Genomic DNA, 21,936 nt, shown 5'->3' on the forward strand with positions numbered 1-21,936 from the left:
TGATTGTGAAAGCAATTTTATTAGTTTTTCGAAATCTTTAAAGAATTTTCACATTTCGTATGCATGGATAAAAAACAAAAAATGGATTCAAAATTTCGTGAACTAAGATTTTTGGATATTACGGAAATGTTTTAAAATAAGGAAACGGATTTATGTCGCTTTTGGAATGCAATAATCCATAATCAGTGGTCAAATAATAGGTCTGTACGATAACTCAAAAGTTTGTACAAATTTGTACAAACTTTTATTAAATGCTGTTCGATAACAAACTTGTTCAGTGAAAGAGAAATGAGAAGTACTTGCAAGTAGTTGCAAGAACTTGCAAATACTTTTTACTTGCGAAGTTATCGAACAGGCCTAATAACTACTTATTTGGTGCGGCATGCCCTTGTTAAAGTAAATGGTTATTACGGAGTTTTGTAAGGGATATTTTTGCTAGGAGGTAATGATAGGTATTACTTCATTCGTCAGCAAATGTTGAATGTGTTCTCAGCCAAGTAAATCTTAATAAAATAAAATATCAAAAGTCTTTTCATAATGATTCAATGGAGGGCATACTTTATACCAAAGATGATTTAAATCTTAACAAAACATATTGTTATGACATATTTATTAGAGTTGCGTCGTTCATGAACGAACCGGCTCAAAGGAACGATTCCGTGAAAAGAAGGAACGGATCCGTATCCAGCTCATTATTTTATATCGTTCATTTAGATCCCCGATGGACGAGTCATTGCTGCTTACAAAATTAGCAGCATTGGTTTTGCAGTCAAACTCTAAACAAACGCTGCGTTAGCGGAAGCAGAACAAATTTCCACACAGAACAAACAATGATTCAGAGAGCTACTCTCGCTCAGTAACTCACCTCATTCAGTAGCACATCTCGGTCATATTTTTCTTTTGTATCATTCGTTCATCTGGTTCTTTCATATCAAAACCACCACCACTACGTTCAGAAACAAAACCACCCCCATTAGCACACAAACAAGCAAGTAACACAACAGTTGTGTCATTCGTGAACGAACATTTTCAAAAGAACGATTCGGTGAAAAGAACGACGGAGTCATATGCAGCAGAGAACGAACGACTTCAAAAGAAAATAATACAGTCAAATGTATTGTTGAACGAAAAAGAGCCAACGAACGAAGTAAACGATCCGGATCTTTTTAGTGAACGGAATGAAAAAGATCGATCCGCTCAATGAACGAGATTGCCCAACACTAATATTTATTAAGCCCGATCTCTTAAAAATGACGAACTTAAGGCCTGCGTACATAAGCTGCTCTGCCTGATTACCTTGCTTTGCTGCTTCAATAAAAAATAAAAGAACAAAGAAGGCCGACCCAATTTCCAACTGATGGCAACCCAGTTCGAAATTTCGTCTTTATTCTATTATTTTTATTACGTCAGAAATGAAGCAGCAAAGCAAGGTAATCAGGCAGAGCAGCTTATGTGCGCAGGCCTTCAAATATTTATTTAAAAAATAAATATCGTAAGTCCGTGTTTATACTTTCAAACTGGAAAGGCAAATTTTCTTCTCAATTTCTTTTAAAATTTCCTTGCAGTTTAGACACGCAAATAATATTTATATAAATTTTCTGATTTTTCTTCACACTCATTAGGTCTGTACGATAACTTCGCAAGTGAAAAGTACTTGCAAGTACTCAGCAAGTTCTCAGTAACGTCTCTCCACCAATTTTACTCTCTCGGAGCTAAAAATTTGCAGATTGTTATCGAACAGCAATTTGTAAAAACTTGCAAGAAGTCAGGTGATTTGAAGAAGAAGAAGAAGATGTTGGCGGAAAAGATTAAATAAATAAATAATAAAATAAAAAAGTAGTCACCACAAACTACAAAATAAGTTATTTTATTTACATTATCGTTTTCCATAATTTATTTCATAATTTTTCCCTTCTTTAATTCTATTTATTTTAATAACCAAACGTTTGTTTATGTTTTTGCCAAGAAGTCCGCCACAAAACATTCGAATTTAAATCAGCTGATTAAACTTGCAAGTTCTTACAAGAAAAATTTTCCTTGCAAAAACTTGTAAACAAAACTCTCCAAAATTCTCTCACTATTGTCTCCAAATTCGCTCTCTTTTACTTTACAAGTTTGTTATCGAACAGCATTTTGTAAAAGTTTTTACAAATTTGTACAAACTTTTGGGTTATCGTACAGACCTATTTTCTCGTTTGATCATTCAAAGGCAATACTAATGCTTGGTTTACATTTACGTAATCCACTTGATTTCAACTGTCAAATCCAACGTCAGTGAAACGTCAAATGAAAACCAATGGATTTCAGATGAGACTTCATTTGACGTTTGAGCTATGGAATTGACAGTTGAAATCGAGTGGATTTCGTAAATGTAAACTTAGCATAAGGCGATATTGCTTCTAGAAATCAAATTAAAGTTAAATTTATTTTTCATCACAAAAGGTTTCAATTCAAATGTTTGCGTTGATGTTTATTGGCCGGCGTAGAAAATAAAATGAAAGAAAATGCAAAAAATTCTGCAAAGAATAAAGAACAAAAAAGAATTGGCTAGTACAGAAGTGTGTGTACCTCCTCTTATTTCTCTCTACTCCCTCGCCCATAAACTCAATTTTCTTTCCCATTAACTTTCCCTGTGTAAACACTGACTAATGACAAAATGTTTGTTCAATTCAAATAAGCTGTGTTCCTTTACTTATCTGAGGTTACCATTTTTACCATTTGTTGCCATTTTTAACCTGCAAAGCGTTCCTTAACCCCGAAAAGTGGCAAAACTGGAAGCAATTTTTAAGAGAGTGAGAGAGGAGAGAGAGCGGAAATGGCTTTCTCTTCTTCCACAGGCTACCAGACAAATTTCTGCAGGAAAAAATGGCAGAATTGATTTTTCGACTTTTGTTTGACGATTATTTCACAATGGAGAAGAAAATATACGAATACGAAAAACAGAAGAAAAAGTCGAACGCTGACAAAACTAAGTTAAACACTGTGAAATAAAAGATGAAAATTGATTTTTTATGTTTTTTTTTTTGACATTGCTGCCAGATCTACCATTTTTCCGTTCCTTTACTTTTCTGGTACAATATTCATGAGAGAACAATTTTGAGCAATTTAAGCTGTGTCTGGTTACCCTAAAGTTTGTAACAATTTGTACCAATTGTTGCTGGAAGTCGTCTGTTAACACAAAAAACCAGCAAAAGAGAGCGATTTGAGACATTTTGACAGTTCTTTCACTGAGAACTTGCAAGCTCTTCTTCTTCCTGAAAACAATCAATCAGCTGTTTTTAGTTTTTTGTTGATTTATGTTTGTGAACATTAAAAACAATTTTATTGTGGAAATAACATAGTCTAATTGTGAAAGTTCTTGCTGGACAATTCTTGCTGGGAAAGTAACCAGACAAACTTTTTGACACTTTTCTCTTTTACCACTCTTACCATTAAAAAAGTAAAGGAACAAAGCTATAAATAGCTTCAGTTTACTGATTGAAGTAAAAACATGTTTAATAACTTGAATATACATTTTATGTTTCTTTTAATAAAGAATTTATTAAAACTTATGCGTATTTTAATTTTATAAAATAAATTTCTAAAATAAAAATCGTAATTTTTACGATTTTCTCTGATCATAGCTGTGTCTGGTTACCCTAAAATTTTTAACAACTTGTACCAATTGTTGCTGGAAGTCGTCTGTTAACACAAAAAACCAGCAAAAGAGAGCGATTCGAGAGAAACATTTTGACTGTTCTTTCACTGAGAGTGTGCAAATTCTTGCTGGACAAATTTCTTCTAGCAAGCCCTTGCAAGCTCTTCTTCTTCATGAAAACAGTCAATCAGCTGTTGTTAGTTTTTTGTTGATTTATGTTTGTGAACATTAAAAACAATTTTATTGTGGAAATAACATAGTCTAGTTGTATTGTTTTATGCAGAACAAATTTTAAAAGTGGAAAAATACTTTTTTGTTTCATTTTCTTTTTTATTTTTAATAAAATACAACGTGTTTGCTTCCTTTGTTGGCGGACAAATTGTTCTGTTTTGGCAAGTCAGCTGATTGCTTGCTGGTTTTTGCTGGGAAGGTGTCTGTTTACTTTTTAAAATTTTCTAGCAAAAGAGAATAAAAACCCCTTAATCTCTGAGAGAGTTCTTGCTGGACAATTCTTGCTGGGAAAGTAACCAGACAGACTTTTTGACACTTTTCTCTTTTACCACTCTTACCATTAAAAAAGTAAAGGAACAAAGCTATAAATAGCTTCAGTTTACTGATTGAAGTAAAGCATGTTTAATTACTTGAATATACATTTTATGTTTCTTTTAATAAAGAATTTATTAAAACTTATGCGTATTTTAATTTTATAAAATAAATTTCTAAAATAAAAATCGTAATTTTGACGATTTTCTCTGATCATAACAACATTCTGTTAAGGGGTAGTTTACACTATATGTAAATGTCATATGACACAAAATAAAATCATTCCATATCTACCCACGGAGGCAATGTGAAGACGTAGTTTTATTACATTATTGCTGGTGTGGACGCACAGAGTAAATTGCGCAAGAAAAATCTCCAATATTGCACATATTAGCGAATATATAACGATGGAAAAGTTCATGTCATATGACATTTACACTACCCCTAAGTAGTTAACCATTTCAGGCGTTTTTAACCGTCTCTTTGCAATGCCAGAGCCTATTTGCAAATCCGCCTGCGTTCCCCTTTAGGAGGCTCTGGCATTCCTTTATAATTTGACATTTGGGAAGCAAGCAAAGCAAGCGACGATTGATTCTGTTCTGGCCTTTACAGTTCTATTATTCACTTAAGTTTGATAACATTTAAAATAAAAAGTCGGCGCAACAGCTGATATAGTTTTAGTTGTTTAGTTGTTGTTGGATATTTGCTTTTATTTGTTATGTGAGTGATTGAAAACAACGACATTTATTTTACGCTAAAATAATCTAATAATCTTTAAGAAAATGCGTTTTACACACCTTTTGCGTATTCGCATCAAGTCTCCAGAACTAACGGCCGCGAAACAACAATATGTGCCAAAACATCAACCTGCAGTGGAAAAAGATATTAAATCTTTGGAAGAATTCCTTATGGACAAACCGAATATAGTTGTGTTAACTGGAGCTGGTATATCCACAGAATCAGGTGAATATTGAAAACAAAATTAAACCGCCGCCTTTGTAACGAGTTGAACACTAACATTTCTAGATATAATCCAAGTCTATATAAAAGATAATTATAATAGAAAAAATTACAATATGATTTCCTATCAATGCGGATGTCAATGTGAAGGCCATCAATTTGTGTTGCCATATTGTTTATTATAGGAGGGTCACAATGATGCCAATCGGTATTGTAATACGAATGGTTGCTGTCTTTGCTAAGTACATTGCTTAGCTAAACTCTTCCGTTATTTTAGCTTCGTTCCAGTACTTTTTTAATGATAAAAGCGTCAAAAGAGCAAACTGTCGAAAATGAGTTCCACATACACAATATTCCACAATGTACGGGAAAATGGCAGAAACGTCAAAAAAACTGGAACAGCACATTCTAAAAATGTTATTCTGATAAAATTGAGTCTGTACAAATTCAATTTTTAATGTTTGCCTTACGAGGTCTGAATTGGAACACGTCTCTACCTCTTCCACCAACACTTGAAAGAAGACGTTTCATGTTACGAGCATTATTTATTATTTAATTATTACGCGGTCGTATTGATTCTCCATTTCTCACTTCTGAATTAAACTACAATGTTCCGTCTCGTAGAACACGTAATTGTAAACCATTAAAGTTATCGTTTGCAAGAACTGATTATGAATTGAATAGCCCAATTAGATCCCTCTGTGTAATTTATGGCAGCTTATGTAACTCTATTTGTTTAAATAATTCATTAAAGAGAATTAAGAATTTGATACTACGTATGTAAATTTTTACGTACGATGTGCATAATTACTTTGCATCTTATCCGGACCTTGACCAATAGTTGTCAACATTAATTTTATATCTTGGTTTACTTTCCACCTTGTATAAGCCGATTGAACATCTGGCACTTAATCTACAAATCCCTCTGCAGAATAGTAGAATAGCCAATGAACAGCATTTCTTTCATTTTCTTTTGCGTCATAATTTATTTATCTGTATACATATGTAATAAGTTATAAATACTAACATGTTATTATTTTATTTTACCGGTTGATGTATTTTCTGTAGCCGGTTTAAATCCATGCTAACCCGCCTTAGTCCGGACTTTGCTGTGTACGCGCTCCCTACGAACGGGGAGGTAGCCCTCCGGTCGGCAGGGGCGCGTGTGAATAAACTAGAAATTAACTACTCTAAAGTAACTGTTTAAGAATTTGTTGATCAAAAATATTCAAATTCATTACTCTTCTTTCCTCTTTTCAGGTATACCAGATTATCGTTCTGAAGGTGTTGGGTTATATGCACGAAGTAATCACAAACCAATACAACATATGGAATTTATACGGTCGCCTAGCGTTCGACAACGTTATTGGGCTAGAAATTTTGTAGGTTGGCCAAAATTTTCTTCTACCGAACCGAACAGTACCCATTATGCTTTAGCTCAATTTGAACGTGAGGGTCGCATACAGTGTGTGGTTACACAAAATGTCGATCGTTTGCATACAAAGGCGGGTAGCAAAAATGTAACAGAACTCCATGGTTCCGGTTATGTGGTTAAATGTCTCTCTTGTGACTATAAAGTTGATCGTCATGAATTTCAAAATACCTTAAACGCCTTAAATCCAGAATTTAAAGATGCTCCCGATATGATACGTCCAGATGGTGATGTCGAAATTCCCCAAGAATACATTGACAATTTCCGCATACCAAATTGTCCGCAATGCGATGACAATCGCTTGAAACCTGAAATTGTATTTTTCGGTGATAATGTGCCTAAGGCTCGTGTAAATAGCATAGCAGAAATGATTTATGCTGGAGATGGTCTGCTAGTTTTGGGTTCCAGTTTATTGGTATTCTCAGGTTATCGTATGGTATTGCAGGCAAAAGATTTAAAATTACCCGTAGCAATTGTTAATATTGGCGAGACCAGAGCAGATCACTTGGCGGATTTAAAGTTATCGGCTAAATGTGGTGATGTTATACCCAAGTTATTTAATTTTAAGAACAAGTGATGTGTTTTTCCCTCCTTAAATTGTAGCGTAATTTTTATTTAAAATTAGAACTATTTGTTATTAACTGTTTTATTTGTAATAAAATTGAGCAGTGCAACGGCGTTTACATAATTGACATTTGTAAGAAAATCTTTTTTAAGGAATACAAAAGTACTTTCTTAATAGTTTGGTAGAAAATGTGTCTTGGACACCGTGACATTCCAGATAGCCGAACTTTTGAGTGGGTTCGCCTATCTATGTACAGCTTTACAGTTCCAAATAATGCAAATGGTTTCCATTTTCAGGATATTCCTTTAAGGATATCCACTTCCATTACTCATTAGATAAGTTCTTTAACGTGGATTTTTAGCAAATTCCTTCTATTTGCTTAAATCCTAAACTATTCAGTCTACATCCATCCATCCATAACGAATGGAGGTCAAGTTCTTATCATGTTCATGAAAACCAGACAAATAAAAGTTATTTCTAACATATTCGTTTTTTGTTTTGGAGTCAAATTTCTCACGTACTTTTTCTCAAATACACACACGTTCAATAGGGACGGGGGCGTTCTTGCTAAGAGTTCATGGCTGACATTTGCCTTACCGTATTTATTTGTCATGGCATGATTTTTAAGAACAAAACCAACAAGTCAACACGTACCGAAAATCAAAACATTTGTAATAAAGACGGCGCTCAATAGATGAGGTGGTTGGGGTTGTGCACAAATTAAAGAGAAGCTTTTGGTACTAGATATGGAAATGTTCAAAGGACATGTAGTACTTTACATTGTGGTTGTCACCTTATACTGCGTTCTTTTTGGAGTTGAGCGTTGACGCCAACTGTTGTATTTGAGTGCAGGAAAAAATACAACAACTACTATGTTGAGTATTCTAATCATCTACATTTTATTGTTCTCCCTTGGCTGCTTCGAAGCGTTTGTGATAAACCACTCCATACCCTTGTGTATATTTGTGTTGAGTTGTATAGTAAAAGGAGGCTTGGTATTAGAATTTACAATGCCTGTGTGTTTCAATGTTGATATATTCAAAAAGACACAGTAGTTTGAAACACGCTAATAATACATTTTGCATTAACAACAAAATATGTAGTCAAAACCCGAAACAACGTATTCCGGAAAGATTATACCAGATAAAACCCCTGTCGACATAAATTCAACTGCTTTGAAAAAAATTGTCTTTCAACTACATACTGGATGGTTGTGCGCTGGATCTCTTTAACTGCCCAGACAAATCGACTAAATCACTCCAGAAGCTTTGTGGTCACAGCTAGTGCAGGCACGCCTTAGAACAACAGCCCTAATGAACAAAAAAACGACTATATCGTTACCTCCACTGATATACGAGTACAGTTTGACATCAAATGTATTGCAAAGGCCAACATTGTAAAAAAGTTCATATTAATTGTTCACTTATAGCAACAAATTATGTTAAAACTATACAGTTGTATGGTCAGTTTGGACCTCTCTCTCTCTAGATTACGAACATTTTGTCTGAGTTGCCTGGGTGGGGGATCCTTGTCCACTAGGCTGTGGCAGGAATGCTCACGGCAATAACGCCCGAACAGGTCGACAATATATTGTTGGGTTGATGTACCACGAAGGTGGCTCACTGATGTCATTAGGAGGCAGCCTTTGCAGTCCTCAGGACGGCTTTCTGGCAGTTTTTAATATTCTTCCACTGCGTAGCGCTAACTTTAACCTACCACAATGGCACAGGATAGCTTACTACAGATCGGCCACAGACGCGTGTTCTTCGATACCGGATTGACCCGTAACCACGCAACAACCGTGTTCCGACCAGCTGCTGCCACCTCAGTCTACACATGTTTGTATTTGTATCTGGGAGCAGTATATCTCCAGATCCTTTGTTCTATGCCGGAACGGAGGAAAAACCAGGTCCAATATGGGTGTGCTCAGTTTGTCACCACCACACTCAAACTTCGGTGAGATGCAATAGATGTCGGGAGTGGGTGAATCTCAGCGGTTGTTCTGGACTCGTCCAATGGACTCCGAGGTAAGATCGAGGATATACTGGATTTCATGTATCGGAAGAATTTCATGGTCGCGACGGTGCAGGAAATCAAGCTCAACTAGAACTGCAGCTTAAAGCGTTATGATGGTTACAACGTACTGAGGAAAGATTGCACCAGAAGTGGAGGTGGAGTATTATCTTTGCTATTGTACCAGTCTGTTCAATACAGATCTATCTCGCTTGAGCCAGGCTCTAATGAACCGTGCATGGAATGTATGAGGGTAGCAGCCAGGTGTGGAACTGCTGAGGTAGAGTTGCGTAACGTATCCCACCGATAAATAGCTGTACACCAGGTTATAGACCCAATATTAGCCCGCTTTTGGAGGTTACGAGTATAACCGTTTGGTCTTGGGGGACTTTAATGCTCATAATGAGTTGTGGCATTCGGTCCTCGGAAACGACCAGGGAGATATAGTGCTGGAAGAGCAGATTAATAGCTCTACGTTTGGCACGGTCAATGAGAACGTCCCTACCAGAATTAGCGCTGAGTGTCACGGTTCGCCAGATATAACCTTTGTGTCACCTGTAGTGTGATTCTCTAACACATTTTTTGAGTTACGGAAAAAAATCGGTAAAATTAAAACGCAAAATTATGAATGAAAAGTTCAAATAAAAGTTGACAACACTCTTGCTATCGATAGAACTTTATAACTGTTTTTTATTCATCGCTAACTTACCGAAAAACACCGGTAATTACCCAAATTATAAGCATTTTAATTTTACCGAAAATTGTCGGTAACTCAAAAAATGAGTTTGAGAATCGCACTACTGGTCTGGATGTAACCTGGCAACCCGTTAATTTTCTTCATCGGCATACCGCTAGATTTCATCACCTCTGAACGCCGCACTTTTATAAATCATGGGAAAGCTAATTGGCTAAGTTTCAGAGAGTTCACTAATCACCGCTTTAGAGATCTTCCCAACCCTTCTGAAGTTAGGTAGAACGTTTCGGGACAGGTCGAAAAGAAGAGTACAACGTCGCATTAGATCTCTTCCTGCCGAGGATGAACCACGGCAATTTACAATGGATTATGTTGCGAATATCATAAGGAATGCCAAATCATCCATAGTGTTGGGGCCTGATTGAATCTCCACGGTAATGTTGAAACCTACAGGCAATAATGCCAGCAAATGTGAATCGTACACACCGATCTTACTTTTATCGTCCGTAGCAAAGACCCTCGAGACAAAGATTCTTCCGGTACAGCAACACACTGACATGTTTTCGTTGCAGTAGTTGCTTGCGTGATAACGTTAGAGCCATTCTTCATCCATCATCCATCTTCAGGACTAGCAGACCAAAGGTATATTTAAATAGCACAATATACGAGGGCGGTTCGGAAACTTCTTAGCCTATCAATGAAAGAGAATAGTTAGTTTTTCAAAAATATTTTTATTTTTCAATATAATTTCCTGAAACTTCAATACACTTAGTCCAACGCTTTTCTAGCAATTCTATCCATTGATTAAAATAGTTTTCCTCAAGGTCTTCAAAATAGTGTTTTACAACTGTAATTGCATCTTCTTTGTTTCAATACAAAGAACTAAGAGAACTGATGAGTCCAAGTGGCGTTGGACGAATCTAGTCTTCCTTGCCATCCCCTAAAGTAATCAATTTTAACTACATCCCACTTTAAACTTGTTGTTTTTAAATTTGAAAACAACAAATATGAGATTAAGCTTGACTTACTTATAAATAGTTAGATGCCTAAAAAATAAAACAAGTGTTTAAAAGCGAAAAATTCATTGAACTTTTGTTGAATAATAAAAAAAAAAACAAAAAAATACGAATCTGAGGAAGTTTTCAGGATTGGTGACATAAATAGCGGTTGTGATGAAACTAGAAGTGAATGCGAACAAAGTGAAAGTGACGAAACTACGAATATAATTATATAATTGGCATTCATACATACATATGTATGTTCCAGTACAAGTTTGCTAAGGGACGCGGGATATTTCTCTCATATCAATGAGTGCACGCCTCTATTGCATATTGGCTTAATGATAAGGGATCTACTTTTTATCGCCGAATCCCAACGGCAGGTTTTACAATACCAATTCCATAGAAGTTTTTCAAGGTAGATCAGGAAATGTCGTCTACATTGCGCTGAGGGATATTTTGCCACCGTTGGAAAGAATGGTGTTTTTGTCTGACCTGAGAATCGAAACCGTGCATACATAGTACATGGCGCACGTGCTTACTATTGCACCACTGTGGCACTCATTAATGCTCTGTTCCAGAACCTGCAAGAAGCTACTATATTCTACTACGATAACAATTTTTCCCTTATTTTTGTACTTTTTGTTCGGCTTTAGGTCCTCTTTTCAATAAAACAAAATTCTATTTGCTCTTATTTATTTTGTTTATTTCCAATATTTCGAACGTCTTCGACGACCATCATCAGGGATCTTTTTTGATTAACATAAAAACAAGAATATTAGTTATATAAATTAATAACAAAATTACAAAACAATAGTTGTGTCTTTTTACTTTTTCAGTAATAATTATTCAGTAACTTCTTTTCAGAGAGTAAGAGAGATTTTGCTCTTTGATACGAAAATAGAGAAAAAAAGTAAAAAGACAGCATTTAGTAAACTTTAGCAAGATAACAGTTGATAACCAAAACAAATACATTGGCGCCAATGCATGAACGAAGAAATAACTCCAAAGCAACGAAAAAGTTATTAAATTTTAAGCAAAATAAATTAAAAATAATAAATATTGTTACGAATGTAACTGATAGGTTTAAGTTAGTTTAGTTTAATTTCCGTTAATTTAAATATTTGAATTGTAACGTAAAGTTTTTATTACGCAGTTACTTTATTTAAGCAACAACAACTACCATGTAGAACTCTCTTCATTATTCTAGATGTTACTTTACCTTTCATTAATGTGCTTTTATTTTGTTTTGCCATAATCATGTAATTATTGTTTAGTTTGTTACTTCTTTGCACTTGTTTGTTGTTGTTACGTCATTACTGTGCTTGTCGTCCAATTGTATTCCCCCATGTATGTATGTGAGTATGGTTGTTCGCGTAGTGCGAATGTTCGTCTGTGTGTTCGCTGCACAGATTCGAGATGTTGCCATATGTGTTCTGGAGGACTCTAGAACAGGGAGACTTTGGGGTATAAATAGCGTTAGGAACGGCAACATTGAGTTGAGTTGTGTTTTAAGCGTTGAACTGAACAGATCGGTTAAAGAATAGCTGCGTGCTAACTAGAGACTTGCTGTCTGCTTAGTAATTAAAGTCGGTTTCGAATAAGTGTAATAAAGTAAATAAAGCATTGTAGAAACGTAATCTAAAACGAACCCTGTTTTATTTGGTACAAATCGTATCGGGGAATAAAACAACGTCTACACGGACATTAGTTAAATCTAATTCCGTAACAATATATTTATAAAATAGTCAATAAATAAACCAGAATCGTAATATTTATAGTATTTTCCCACAAAAATAAGATAAACATTGAACAGCTGACCATTACCAGATGATTAAAAACAGCTGATCGAACTTGCTAAATGTTGCTGGGAAAAATTCTTTCAGCAACTTTTAGCAATTTCTCAGCAAACAACTGTCAAAATTGTTCTCTCTATTCGCTCTCTTTTACTGAACTTTTGTGTAAAAAGTCAGCATTTAGTAACATTTCGTAATAATTATTACAAATTATCACGTAAAAAGACACACCTATTATCTACATTTTTGGTTTTTATTCAACTAACAACAACTTTCATCCTATGTCACTGGTGCACAGTGTTCTGTTTCTGACTTATAGTTTATTCTTTTTTCTGTGGAAGTATTTATTTTATGAAGCATTTCCAATATATATCGACGTTTATAATTGTCATCCTGAGTCAAGATTTTGACGTCCTTAAAATTTGGAGTGTGCCCTGTTTTGGAACAATGTGCTGCCAAAGCAGTTTTTTGTTCAAGTGGTTTGTTTTTGGTCTTTTGATCAGACTTGTGGCCACTGACTCTGGTTTTTAATTTAGATTTTGTTGTGCCAACATATCCAATTTGTACAACAAAGAACAGTACCAAATAGCTTTAAAAAGTACTAACACAAACAATAAGTTTTTCAGCAATTCAAAATCAAAAATATCAAACGATGATAAATCTAATTTAGTGTACAAGATAGAATGTGATGGAGACAAGTCCAACACATGCCAAATGGTATATGTTGGCACAACAAAAGCTTTGTTCCTTTACGTGCAAGAATCTTCAAGTTTTACCACTTTTTACTCGAAAAACGTTCCTTTACTTCAGACACCATACAATCCATATGGTATCAGTTTACAAGTTTTACAACTTTTGCCGGTTTTACTATTTTCAAAAGTAAAGGAACAGGCCAAAAATCTAAATTAAAAACCAGAGTCAGTGGCCACAAGTCTTCCCACAGAAAAAAGAATAAACTATAAGTCAGACACGGAACACTGTGCACAAATTTATCGAAACGTCATCCAAAAACATCAGAAAAATGAGAAAAACTTCAGTTCAACACCACCAGTGACATAGGATGAAAGAAATAAAAACCAACAATGTAGATATTGTTTTGTACTTTGTTATTAATTTATATAATTAATATTCTTGTTTTTATGTTAATCAAAAAAGATCCCTGATGATGGTCGTCGAAGACGTCCGAAATATTGGAAATAAACAAAATAAATAAAAGCAAATAGAATTTTGTTTTATTGAAAAGAGGACATAAAGCCGAACAAAACGTACAAAAATAATAATAAAGGTCGACAAAAACTTAATTATAATTTTTCCCTTATGTTATCGAAAAAAATAGTAAAAATTAGTAGATTCTTGCCGTACTGGAACAGACCATATATGTATCATGGCACAATTACCCAGGTAGTGGCATCGTAAAATTTCGAATATGTTATGTCAAAACTTTATTTATGTTGTTGGGGAAATTACAACAAAAATATTTTTTTTTAAAAAGGGACTTGACTTTTCATATTCGATCAGCTGGTGTGATACCACTACCAGGTAGTTCTGCCATGATATGTATCTTTGAAGAAATCATTATTCTAGATGAGATGGCTAAGTGGAGTGTTGTTAGAAGAGGGAAGTGTTCGAAATTTAAGCACAACAAACGCTATACAAAGTAAGTTCAATTTACAAAATTAACTGAACAAATTGTCAATAAATTTCTACTTTTCATAGATGCTACAACTCCAACGACACATTCATTAAAGGTTATTCGCTAAAAATCGTATAAAGATGCGAAAAACATTTTAAGATAGTAAATATAATTATTTTAATTATTCCGTAGATTGTAAACTTAAATCACTAATGAACTTAATTTAAATTAAAAATAACAATGATTTAAAACATTATGCATGTTGTTAAGTTATAACTAAATTTCAAAATATGAACTGAATTAATAAAAATTAAAAAAATATGTAAGCTTTTTTTACAATTACAAGGATAAGCTTATGATAATATTAATTGGATAAGCTTGTTCTATTAAAGGTATTCCATACAATGTCTGAATTTGGTATCCCCGCAAAGCTCATCCGGCTTTGTAAGTTGACTTTAACTGATACTAGGTCCACAGTTAAAATTGGAAAGAACCTCTCCGAACAGTTCAGTACCAAAAGAGGTTTCAGACAAGGAGACAGCCTTTCGTGTGACCTATTCAACATTTTGCTGGAAAAGGTAATACGAGATGCAAATGTCAAAAGAAATGGCACAATTTACACCAATAGCCACATGTTACTTGCTTATGCTGATAACATAGACATTATGGGACGATCAGTAAAGGAAGTAACTGATACCTTTAGGAAGGTCGAAGCAGAATCTTCGAAAGTGGGTCTAGTGGTAAACGGCGAAAAGACCAAATTGATGGTGTCGACGCGCAAAGCGTCAATAGAGCTCGGACCAACTGTGAAAGTTGGTACCTATAATTTTGAGGCAGTTAAAGACTTCGTCTAACTCGGCACTGCCATAAACACAACAAACAACATCAGTTGTGAAATAAGAAGAAGAATTGTAAGTAAGCAATTTAAAAACAAAGTCACATCTCGTCAAACAAAAATAACACTATACAAAACGCTGATACTATCCGTGCTAATGTATGGCTCCGAAGCATAGGTACTTGCGCAAGCAGATAAGGCAGTGCTTGGTGTGTTTGGGAGGAAAATTCATCGAAATATCCACAGGCCGATTTGCGTTGACTGTGAATATCGACGTCGTATGAACCACGAGCTATATCAGCTATATAAAGACATGAATATAGTTAAACGTATCGAGATGCAACGATTGCGTTGGCTAGGCCATATCATAAGAATGAGCGATGATGAACCCGATAAAAGGGCGTATGAATACATGCCACATGGCGGTGCACGCAGAATCGGCAGGCCTAAGCTTCGATGGAGCATACAAGTGGATGAAGAAATGAAAAGGCGCGGTATTCCAAAAAGCGAAGCGAAAACCAGAGAGGATTGGAGATCTTTTCTTAGTTCGGTCTATGGAACAAATGTTCTGTAATGGGCCTGCTAAGTAAGTAAGTAAAGTAAGTAATAATGCAATCAAAAAAAATGTTGAGAGGTGTAAACTTTATTTTGACGCTCACTGTATATATGAGAGCTATATCCAAATTTGAACCGATTCTTACCAAAATAAATAGCGTTCGTCCTTTGGTCCTTTCATGCGAGTCGGACCATAAAGCTGAAAACACATCCAACGTTTGGGTAAAGTTCCGTGTCGTTTTGGCCGTTTTTACACTGTTGAGCATTTGAAATATATGCCGGCAAACAGATCAACGCTATACTTTGGTGTAGTGATTCTATGTATATTCTTAAAAGGAACTATGGGTCTATCTCGTTTCCTTTTGCATGTTACATACTAAAGCTCTAAGACATAATACCCTAAGCTTTCAATGGAATTACCAAGCACCAAATACGTTAAAATGCTTCTATTTAAAATTGGAGAGGTGAAGCAAAGTGAAATCTATTCTTATTTCGACTTCAAATTTGGTAAGAGATGCAAAACTACTTATAATGCTGTTGTTAAAGTTGGCCTCACCCGTCATTGATACTTCTTTAATTGTTTTTATATATTTGTGCCTAAAAACCACTGTAACACACACTAACACAGATTTTCCTTTGTGTGAGTATATTACTACTGAAGTTTATGACAACAACGCAATAGACGGCGACAGCACGATATGAAATCCTTTGTGAAAGCAACAGTTGGCCTTAACTGGTCATATAAAATCAATTGAAAAGGGAAATGACTTTCTTATTTGATTGTGGAAATGGATAAATAAAGAAGGGGTGGAACGAAATGAGTGAAATGAAATATAAAAGCAATGAAAAAAGCGAAATGAAGGTTAAATTGCGAATTTAATAAATTTGTGAAAAATACAAATTGTGTATTTAATTTAAAGACAAAAAAACAAAACAGTGGAAAAATTAATAAATTTTTATTTTAAAGAAAATGGTACTACTTTCGTTATTGGATCATCAATTTAAGAAAGTTTTTTCTTTTTGTAGTAGATTATGTTTTTCCGTTTGTGCTTTAGAATTAGACTTTTAACAAAAATGATTTTTTACACATTATATAATTTGCCAATCTTTAAAATAACTGAAATATTGTATGCCAAAAATAATAGATAATTTGTAAGTCGGTGATTTTATTGCATTTCATAATGAATATTTAAATAGTTCATTTCATTATAAAAAATTATTTCATAAAGCAAATACTAAATTAAATTATAATTGCTATTATAATTTTTATGTCAACCCTTTAAAAAAAATCCATATTTATTTTCATATTAACTTTGCTCTATCGCTCCCCTTTCTGAATCTTTAACTTAATTTGTTTTTTTTTTTTTCTTTCATGGGTATTTATATTCCATTCCATGGAGAACATTGTTGTGGAATATATGTATATATAGTAATATTGGTGGTACTATAAACCAATACTAAGATAATAATTACAAACAATTCTTTGTCAAAAAAGAAGAAAAACACTTCAACACAATTAGGAACACATATACACACATACATACATTTGGCCCTACAAATATTTGTACGTATATGTATGCCCTCCATAGTGGCATTCAGTCATCAATTTATCCTCTTTGGAATTTCCTTTCGCACAAATCTAACCCAGTTATAGATAACCGCATGAATTTACTTCAAGCAAATAATGGACATGCCCACAAAAGCTTATAAAACATGTTGTTGAAGTTGCCAGTTTTTTTTCTAAGGATAATGGAGTTTCTGTTCAGTAATTTCTGGCTGTAGAATTAAGAGAAATATTTGAGGGGTGTCTAAAAAATACAATTTTAAAATTCACTATTGTGATTTGAAGTACAAAGAAAACAATAGGTCTGTCCGCGTACCTGATAATTTGTAACAATAATCATAAAATTTTACTGAATGTTGTTCTTTTATCCAAATTTTGACAATTGTGTAATTGAAATGTTGCTAAACCTACTAAGTTCGAGGACAAACCTAATATTCTATTAAATCTATTGTCTAATTGGCGGACCTGTAGTGGTATTCCCTAAGGCATTTTTGGTTACCGACAAGAATGGATAAAATTAAAAAAGCAAAATTATGAATGAAAAGTATCAATAAAAGTTGACATCACTCTTTCTATCGATAGAACCAAGGTATATTTATTATAAGGTATATGCATGAATTACAACAACTAACAAATTTACAAAAACAACATTGTTGTTATTGAAAATTAATTGTCAAAGAAAATATTGAATAATAGGGTCGTTCCAATTTTTTTTTTCAGGAAAAACATAATTGCATTTTGAAAATCCTCTAGAATAGAACAAATTTGAAGCAAAATGTAAATATAAAGCATTCGTAACTCTCGTAGGTAATTTGTATTTCACGTTTAGGATGAAAAGCAGTATTTTATGGTAGCAGATTTCGAAGTTTCAAATTTCATGAGTAGACCCTATTACATTTTGAAAACTAAATTTACAAAAAAAATAAGAATACAGCTGATTGTCACTTCTACCTTATATGAATATGCCTTGGATAGAACTTTACGACTACTTTTTATTGGTCGATAAATTACCGAAAAATATGGTTAATTATCGAAATTATAAGCATTTTAATTTTACCGATTTTTGTCGGTATTTAAAAAAAATGTGTTGGAGAATCGCACTACTGCTGGTGTAGCTAGACCTTGAAAACAATGAAACTTCTACGTTGTCACTTAACTAAGCATTAATTAAAAAACACACAAATTTAGGTACATTTGCTCGATTTCATACTTAATTTTTTATGCGAGTTTCCTAGAATTTATCCCTAATCTCCAATAGAAGATCTGGTATCCTCTTCTATTAAAGTGAGAAGTTTTTGTGAGTTTGTATGCGTAAAAATCAGTGATGATAAACTTTCATTTTCAATACATATTTTTTTGAGTCAAATTCAAAAGTGACTACGGTGGCGTCTTCGTATTTTCGGTATTCTGATTGTGTATACGGACCATAGCACAGTGCGAAATTTGGGAAGTTTAGTGGAACTTTAAGGGATTTTCAACGTAGATGAAATTAGTTAAACTTTTATTGAATTCATTAGCTAAGTACTCCACTGCAAATGGTCCATACTCAGTTTGCAGATTTACTCCACGAAACGACTAAAAAATGCACTTAAAGTTGCACTTTTGTTTAATAATTTTTTTTTGTAAGAAATGTATTTTTAATTCATTAAAAAAATTGAGTGAAGCGGACAAATGGTATGTCAGTATGCCATGATTTATTTTTCTTAATATTTTAAAAAACAATTATGATATTTTACACTTTAAAAAATGCAAAAAACCCTTATTGTTTTCGTGCAATTTTAGTCGGAAAGAAGTGATTTTTTTAAGTTTTCAAAATTATAATTTTATATTTTCCGTGGACATTTCAAAAGTGAGTTCCGTACATTCACGTGTTAAGATATATATAATCTGAAAGATTGCATTATCCTCTGTTCGCAAAGCTATAAAACTGCTGCGGTATCGCGCGGTCTTTGGAGATATTCAAGATTTTCTAAAAAGACTTCGCAATTTTTCATAGTTTTGACCTCTAAATGTTGGTGATTTACATATAGTGCAACAAAAAATACGTTAAAATACCGGTGCAAATACCAAAATACGTTAAAAATTGTAATGCAGTGCAGACCTGAACTTGATCTGAAAGACATTATTAAAAAATTAATGGTACAGACCTGCTGAATGGACCAATAAACATTATAGATACAAATGAAAACAAAAAATATTGACATTTTACTCCTTAATAGATGTGTAGGGTTGTGGGGCTTCACCCAGAAGTGGACCTATGTTGACAGCTTTTGTGTTTTTTATTCGCTAACATCTTAAAATTTACATTTGCATCAAAATGGGCTACAATTTTTGTCTTTAACCTTTAAAATACCCAATATGGGGGAACCCGGCATGTGGGGGCTATTCCAAAACGCGAACCTATATTGAAAATATTTTGTATATAAGTTTTTTATCCGCAGAAAACTCAATATACCAATTTGCATCAAAATCGATTGAAAAATGAATGTAAAACGTAAAAACGGCAGCCACCGTTACATGAGCGCTACAGGAAACCGCGGGTCTATGTGGCCCTATTTGAGCCCCACTCTGTCCACTAATATAAGAAACATTTGTGCAAAATTTTAGGAATCTACACTTTTTCCTTTAAAAGTTATTAGTAAAGTTCCGCTAAAGTGCTCATATTTTGCACTATGCATAGGGCTGATGTTCTTTTTAAACGACATGAAGATAAAAAATTAAAGGCGCCAGCAACATTTAATACATTCAAACATAACGAACATTGAAATATTAAATCGTGTGTCAAAGAATGAGTTACCGTTATATGACGGCCGCAAGAAATGTGACATTTCTAAAAAGAAAACACGCATCACAAACTTATTTTGTTGTTAAAATCTTCATAGTCAAAGTCAAAAATTGTCAATACAGGGTATGACAATTTTTATACCCTCAGCCTTCCGTTTCAGACAATTTGGAGTTGATTTAGCCATGTCCTGGTGGCTTATGAGCACGATAACTCTAGAACGGATCAACCGAAATGGTCATAACTTTGCATATGCATAGGCATAGACTCGGATTATGTCCGAATATTGAATATCGGACCACTCATTTTGGGACCTCCCACACAATGTTTGGAAAGAGTGTAGTTTAAGGACCCGTCTAGTGGCAACTCCATAGTTCCTGAGAAATTGATCCAAATACTCAAAAAAAAAAAAAAAAAAAAAAACTATAGACGTCTGAAATATTGTGTTTACTTCTATTCTTTAAGTCCGAGGCTGAGTAAACTTTGAGAATACATTTATACAGTGATGGCTAAACTCTCACATTGACGTACTTAAAGTCGACTGAAATATTAAAAATAACGATCATCTATTTCTAAATAATAACAAGAGATACTTTTGCACTTTTCCTGATTTCCAGACTCCAGATTTGGGGCGGAGTTGTAGTGGCACATTCTCCGGAAGCAAAATAACTAGGTACAATCCTTGACATGGAAAGGGCATATCGAAAAGCGGTCGAAGAAAGTAATTATTGTACTCTTATCCTGCAAGAACTCTATTAGGAAAAGTTGTGGTCATACACTGGCTGTAAGTAACCGTTGTCCTGCCCATAATAACGTACGGCGGACTTGTTTGGTAGCAAGCAGTTGGAAATAAAGCATTACTATCCAAACTATCAAGTGAGTAAAGGATTGCTATTAGGCTCCGAGAGTCAGGGTCGTGGCTGACTTCACACTTCGGACATGAGAAAGTCTTAAGCTTAATTGATATTCAGTTTGAACTAAATGACTGGCGTTGCGTAAGAAATTATATACCCATCTTCTTCAGGTTGGACTACTTATGCGTAATATTTCCTAGTGGGGAGACTTGGGCTGAAGATAACTCTCCTCTGTACGGTCTGGCAATATACACAGATGGATCTAATATAGATGAAGGCACTGGCTACGGCGTTTACTGCGAGAACCCATTAAGAACACTCATTTAACCCTAATGATAGCTGCTGCTTCTTTCAGGCAGAGGTTCTTGTTATCAGGAAGGCAGCGGAGTTGGTGAAAGATCTTGAAGGTAACATCACAGGACCGTTGGCATTTATCCTAACGATGATATATACACTTTCATACGGCAAAATGTGCCTCATCGAATGTTTGGATGAAATCCGTTTTAGACAATTTGGAGTTGATTTAGCCATGTCCGGCCGTCTGTCTGTCTGGCTGGAGCGCACGATAACTCTCGAACGGATTAGTCGATTCGGTCAAAATTTTGGCTTTCGTAATATATTGTCCAGACTTAGTTTATGTCCGAAGATGGGTTATATCGGTCCACTCCTTTCGGTACCTCCTACACAAATGTTCGGAAAATTTGTGCGCACGATAACTCTCGAAGGGAATAGCCACCAATTTCCACCAGACTTAGATGAGGTTCCAATATGGACTCAATGGGTTCCTTTCCTTTGGGTACCTCCCACACAAAAGTTCGGAAAAGTTGAGTTTAGAAACTACTCTCGAATCGCTTTGATTTTCGATGTAACAACTTGTATTCACTGCCCCCCATACGACGGTACAAGTTTCATCTGGGGCAAGTCCATACTTCCTGATAATATAGCTTGAAAGGTGCAAAAAAAACCCTATGACACCGTAGAGCGCAAGATAATTCTTGAACGGATCTGCCGAAATCAAAAAATTAATGTCATAATTTAAAAAAAATTAATGATGCAAATCGCTTTTAAACTTTTC

The 21,936-nt window shown here is 34.5% G+C and overlaps 2 protein-coding genes across 3 annotated transcripts in view; both read left to right on the forward strand.

Annotated features, from left to right (window-relative positions):
• The first annotated feature begins 4,741 nt into the window (after window positions 1-4,741).
• Window positions 4,742-7,260, forward strand: Sirt4 (Sirtuin 4). Of its 2 annotated transcripts, XM_073975012.1 has the most exons (3): window positions 4,794-4,900; window positions 4,960-5,143; window positions 6,401-7,260. In XM_073975012.1, exons 2-3 carry the CDS (start codon window positions 4,963-4,965, stop codon window positions 7,147-7,149), a joined length of 930 nt encoding a protein of 309 aa, XP_073831113.1. In that variant the 5' UTR covers window positions 4,794-4,900; window positions 4,960-4,962; the 3' UTR covers window positions 7,150-7,260. The 2 variants fall into 2 exon arrangements, with proteins under 2 accessions (XP_073831112.1, XP_073831113.1); XM_073975011.1 differs by having other exon boundaries at window positions 4,742-5,143.
• Window positions 7,261-16,370: 9,110 nt separating this feature from the next.
• Window positions 16,371-21,936, forward strand: part of AANATL7 (Arylalkylamine N-acetyltransferase-like 7) — a 39,645-nt gene continuing 34,079 nt past the window's right edge. Inside the window, exon 1 of the mRNA XM_073975043.1 lies at window positions 16,371-16,634. The gene's annotated coding sequence lies outside the window, so the exon portion shown is untranslated. The remainder of the gene's footprint in view (window positions 16,635-21,936) is intronic.

This window comes from Musca autumnalis, unplaced genomic scaffold (genome assembly GCF_047663935.1).
Source record: "Musca autumnalis isolate F117 unplaced genomic scaffold, ASM4766393v1 scaffold_3, whole genome shotgun sequence".
Classification (NCBI taxonomy): domain Eukaryota; kingdom Metazoa; phylum Arthropoda; class Insecta; order Diptera; family Muscidae; genus Musca; species Musca autumnalis.

Bases quoted from the DNA above. Each gene is read 5' to 3' on its own strand.
- Sirt4 (XM_073975011.1), top strand. From the start codon at position 4,963: ATGCGTTTTACACACCTTTTGCGTATTCGCATCAAGTCTCCAGAACTA. The intron at 5,144-6,400 runs GTGAATATTGAA...TCCTCTTTTCAG, and splicing joins TGGTATATCCACAGAATCAG to GTATACCAGATTATCGTTCT.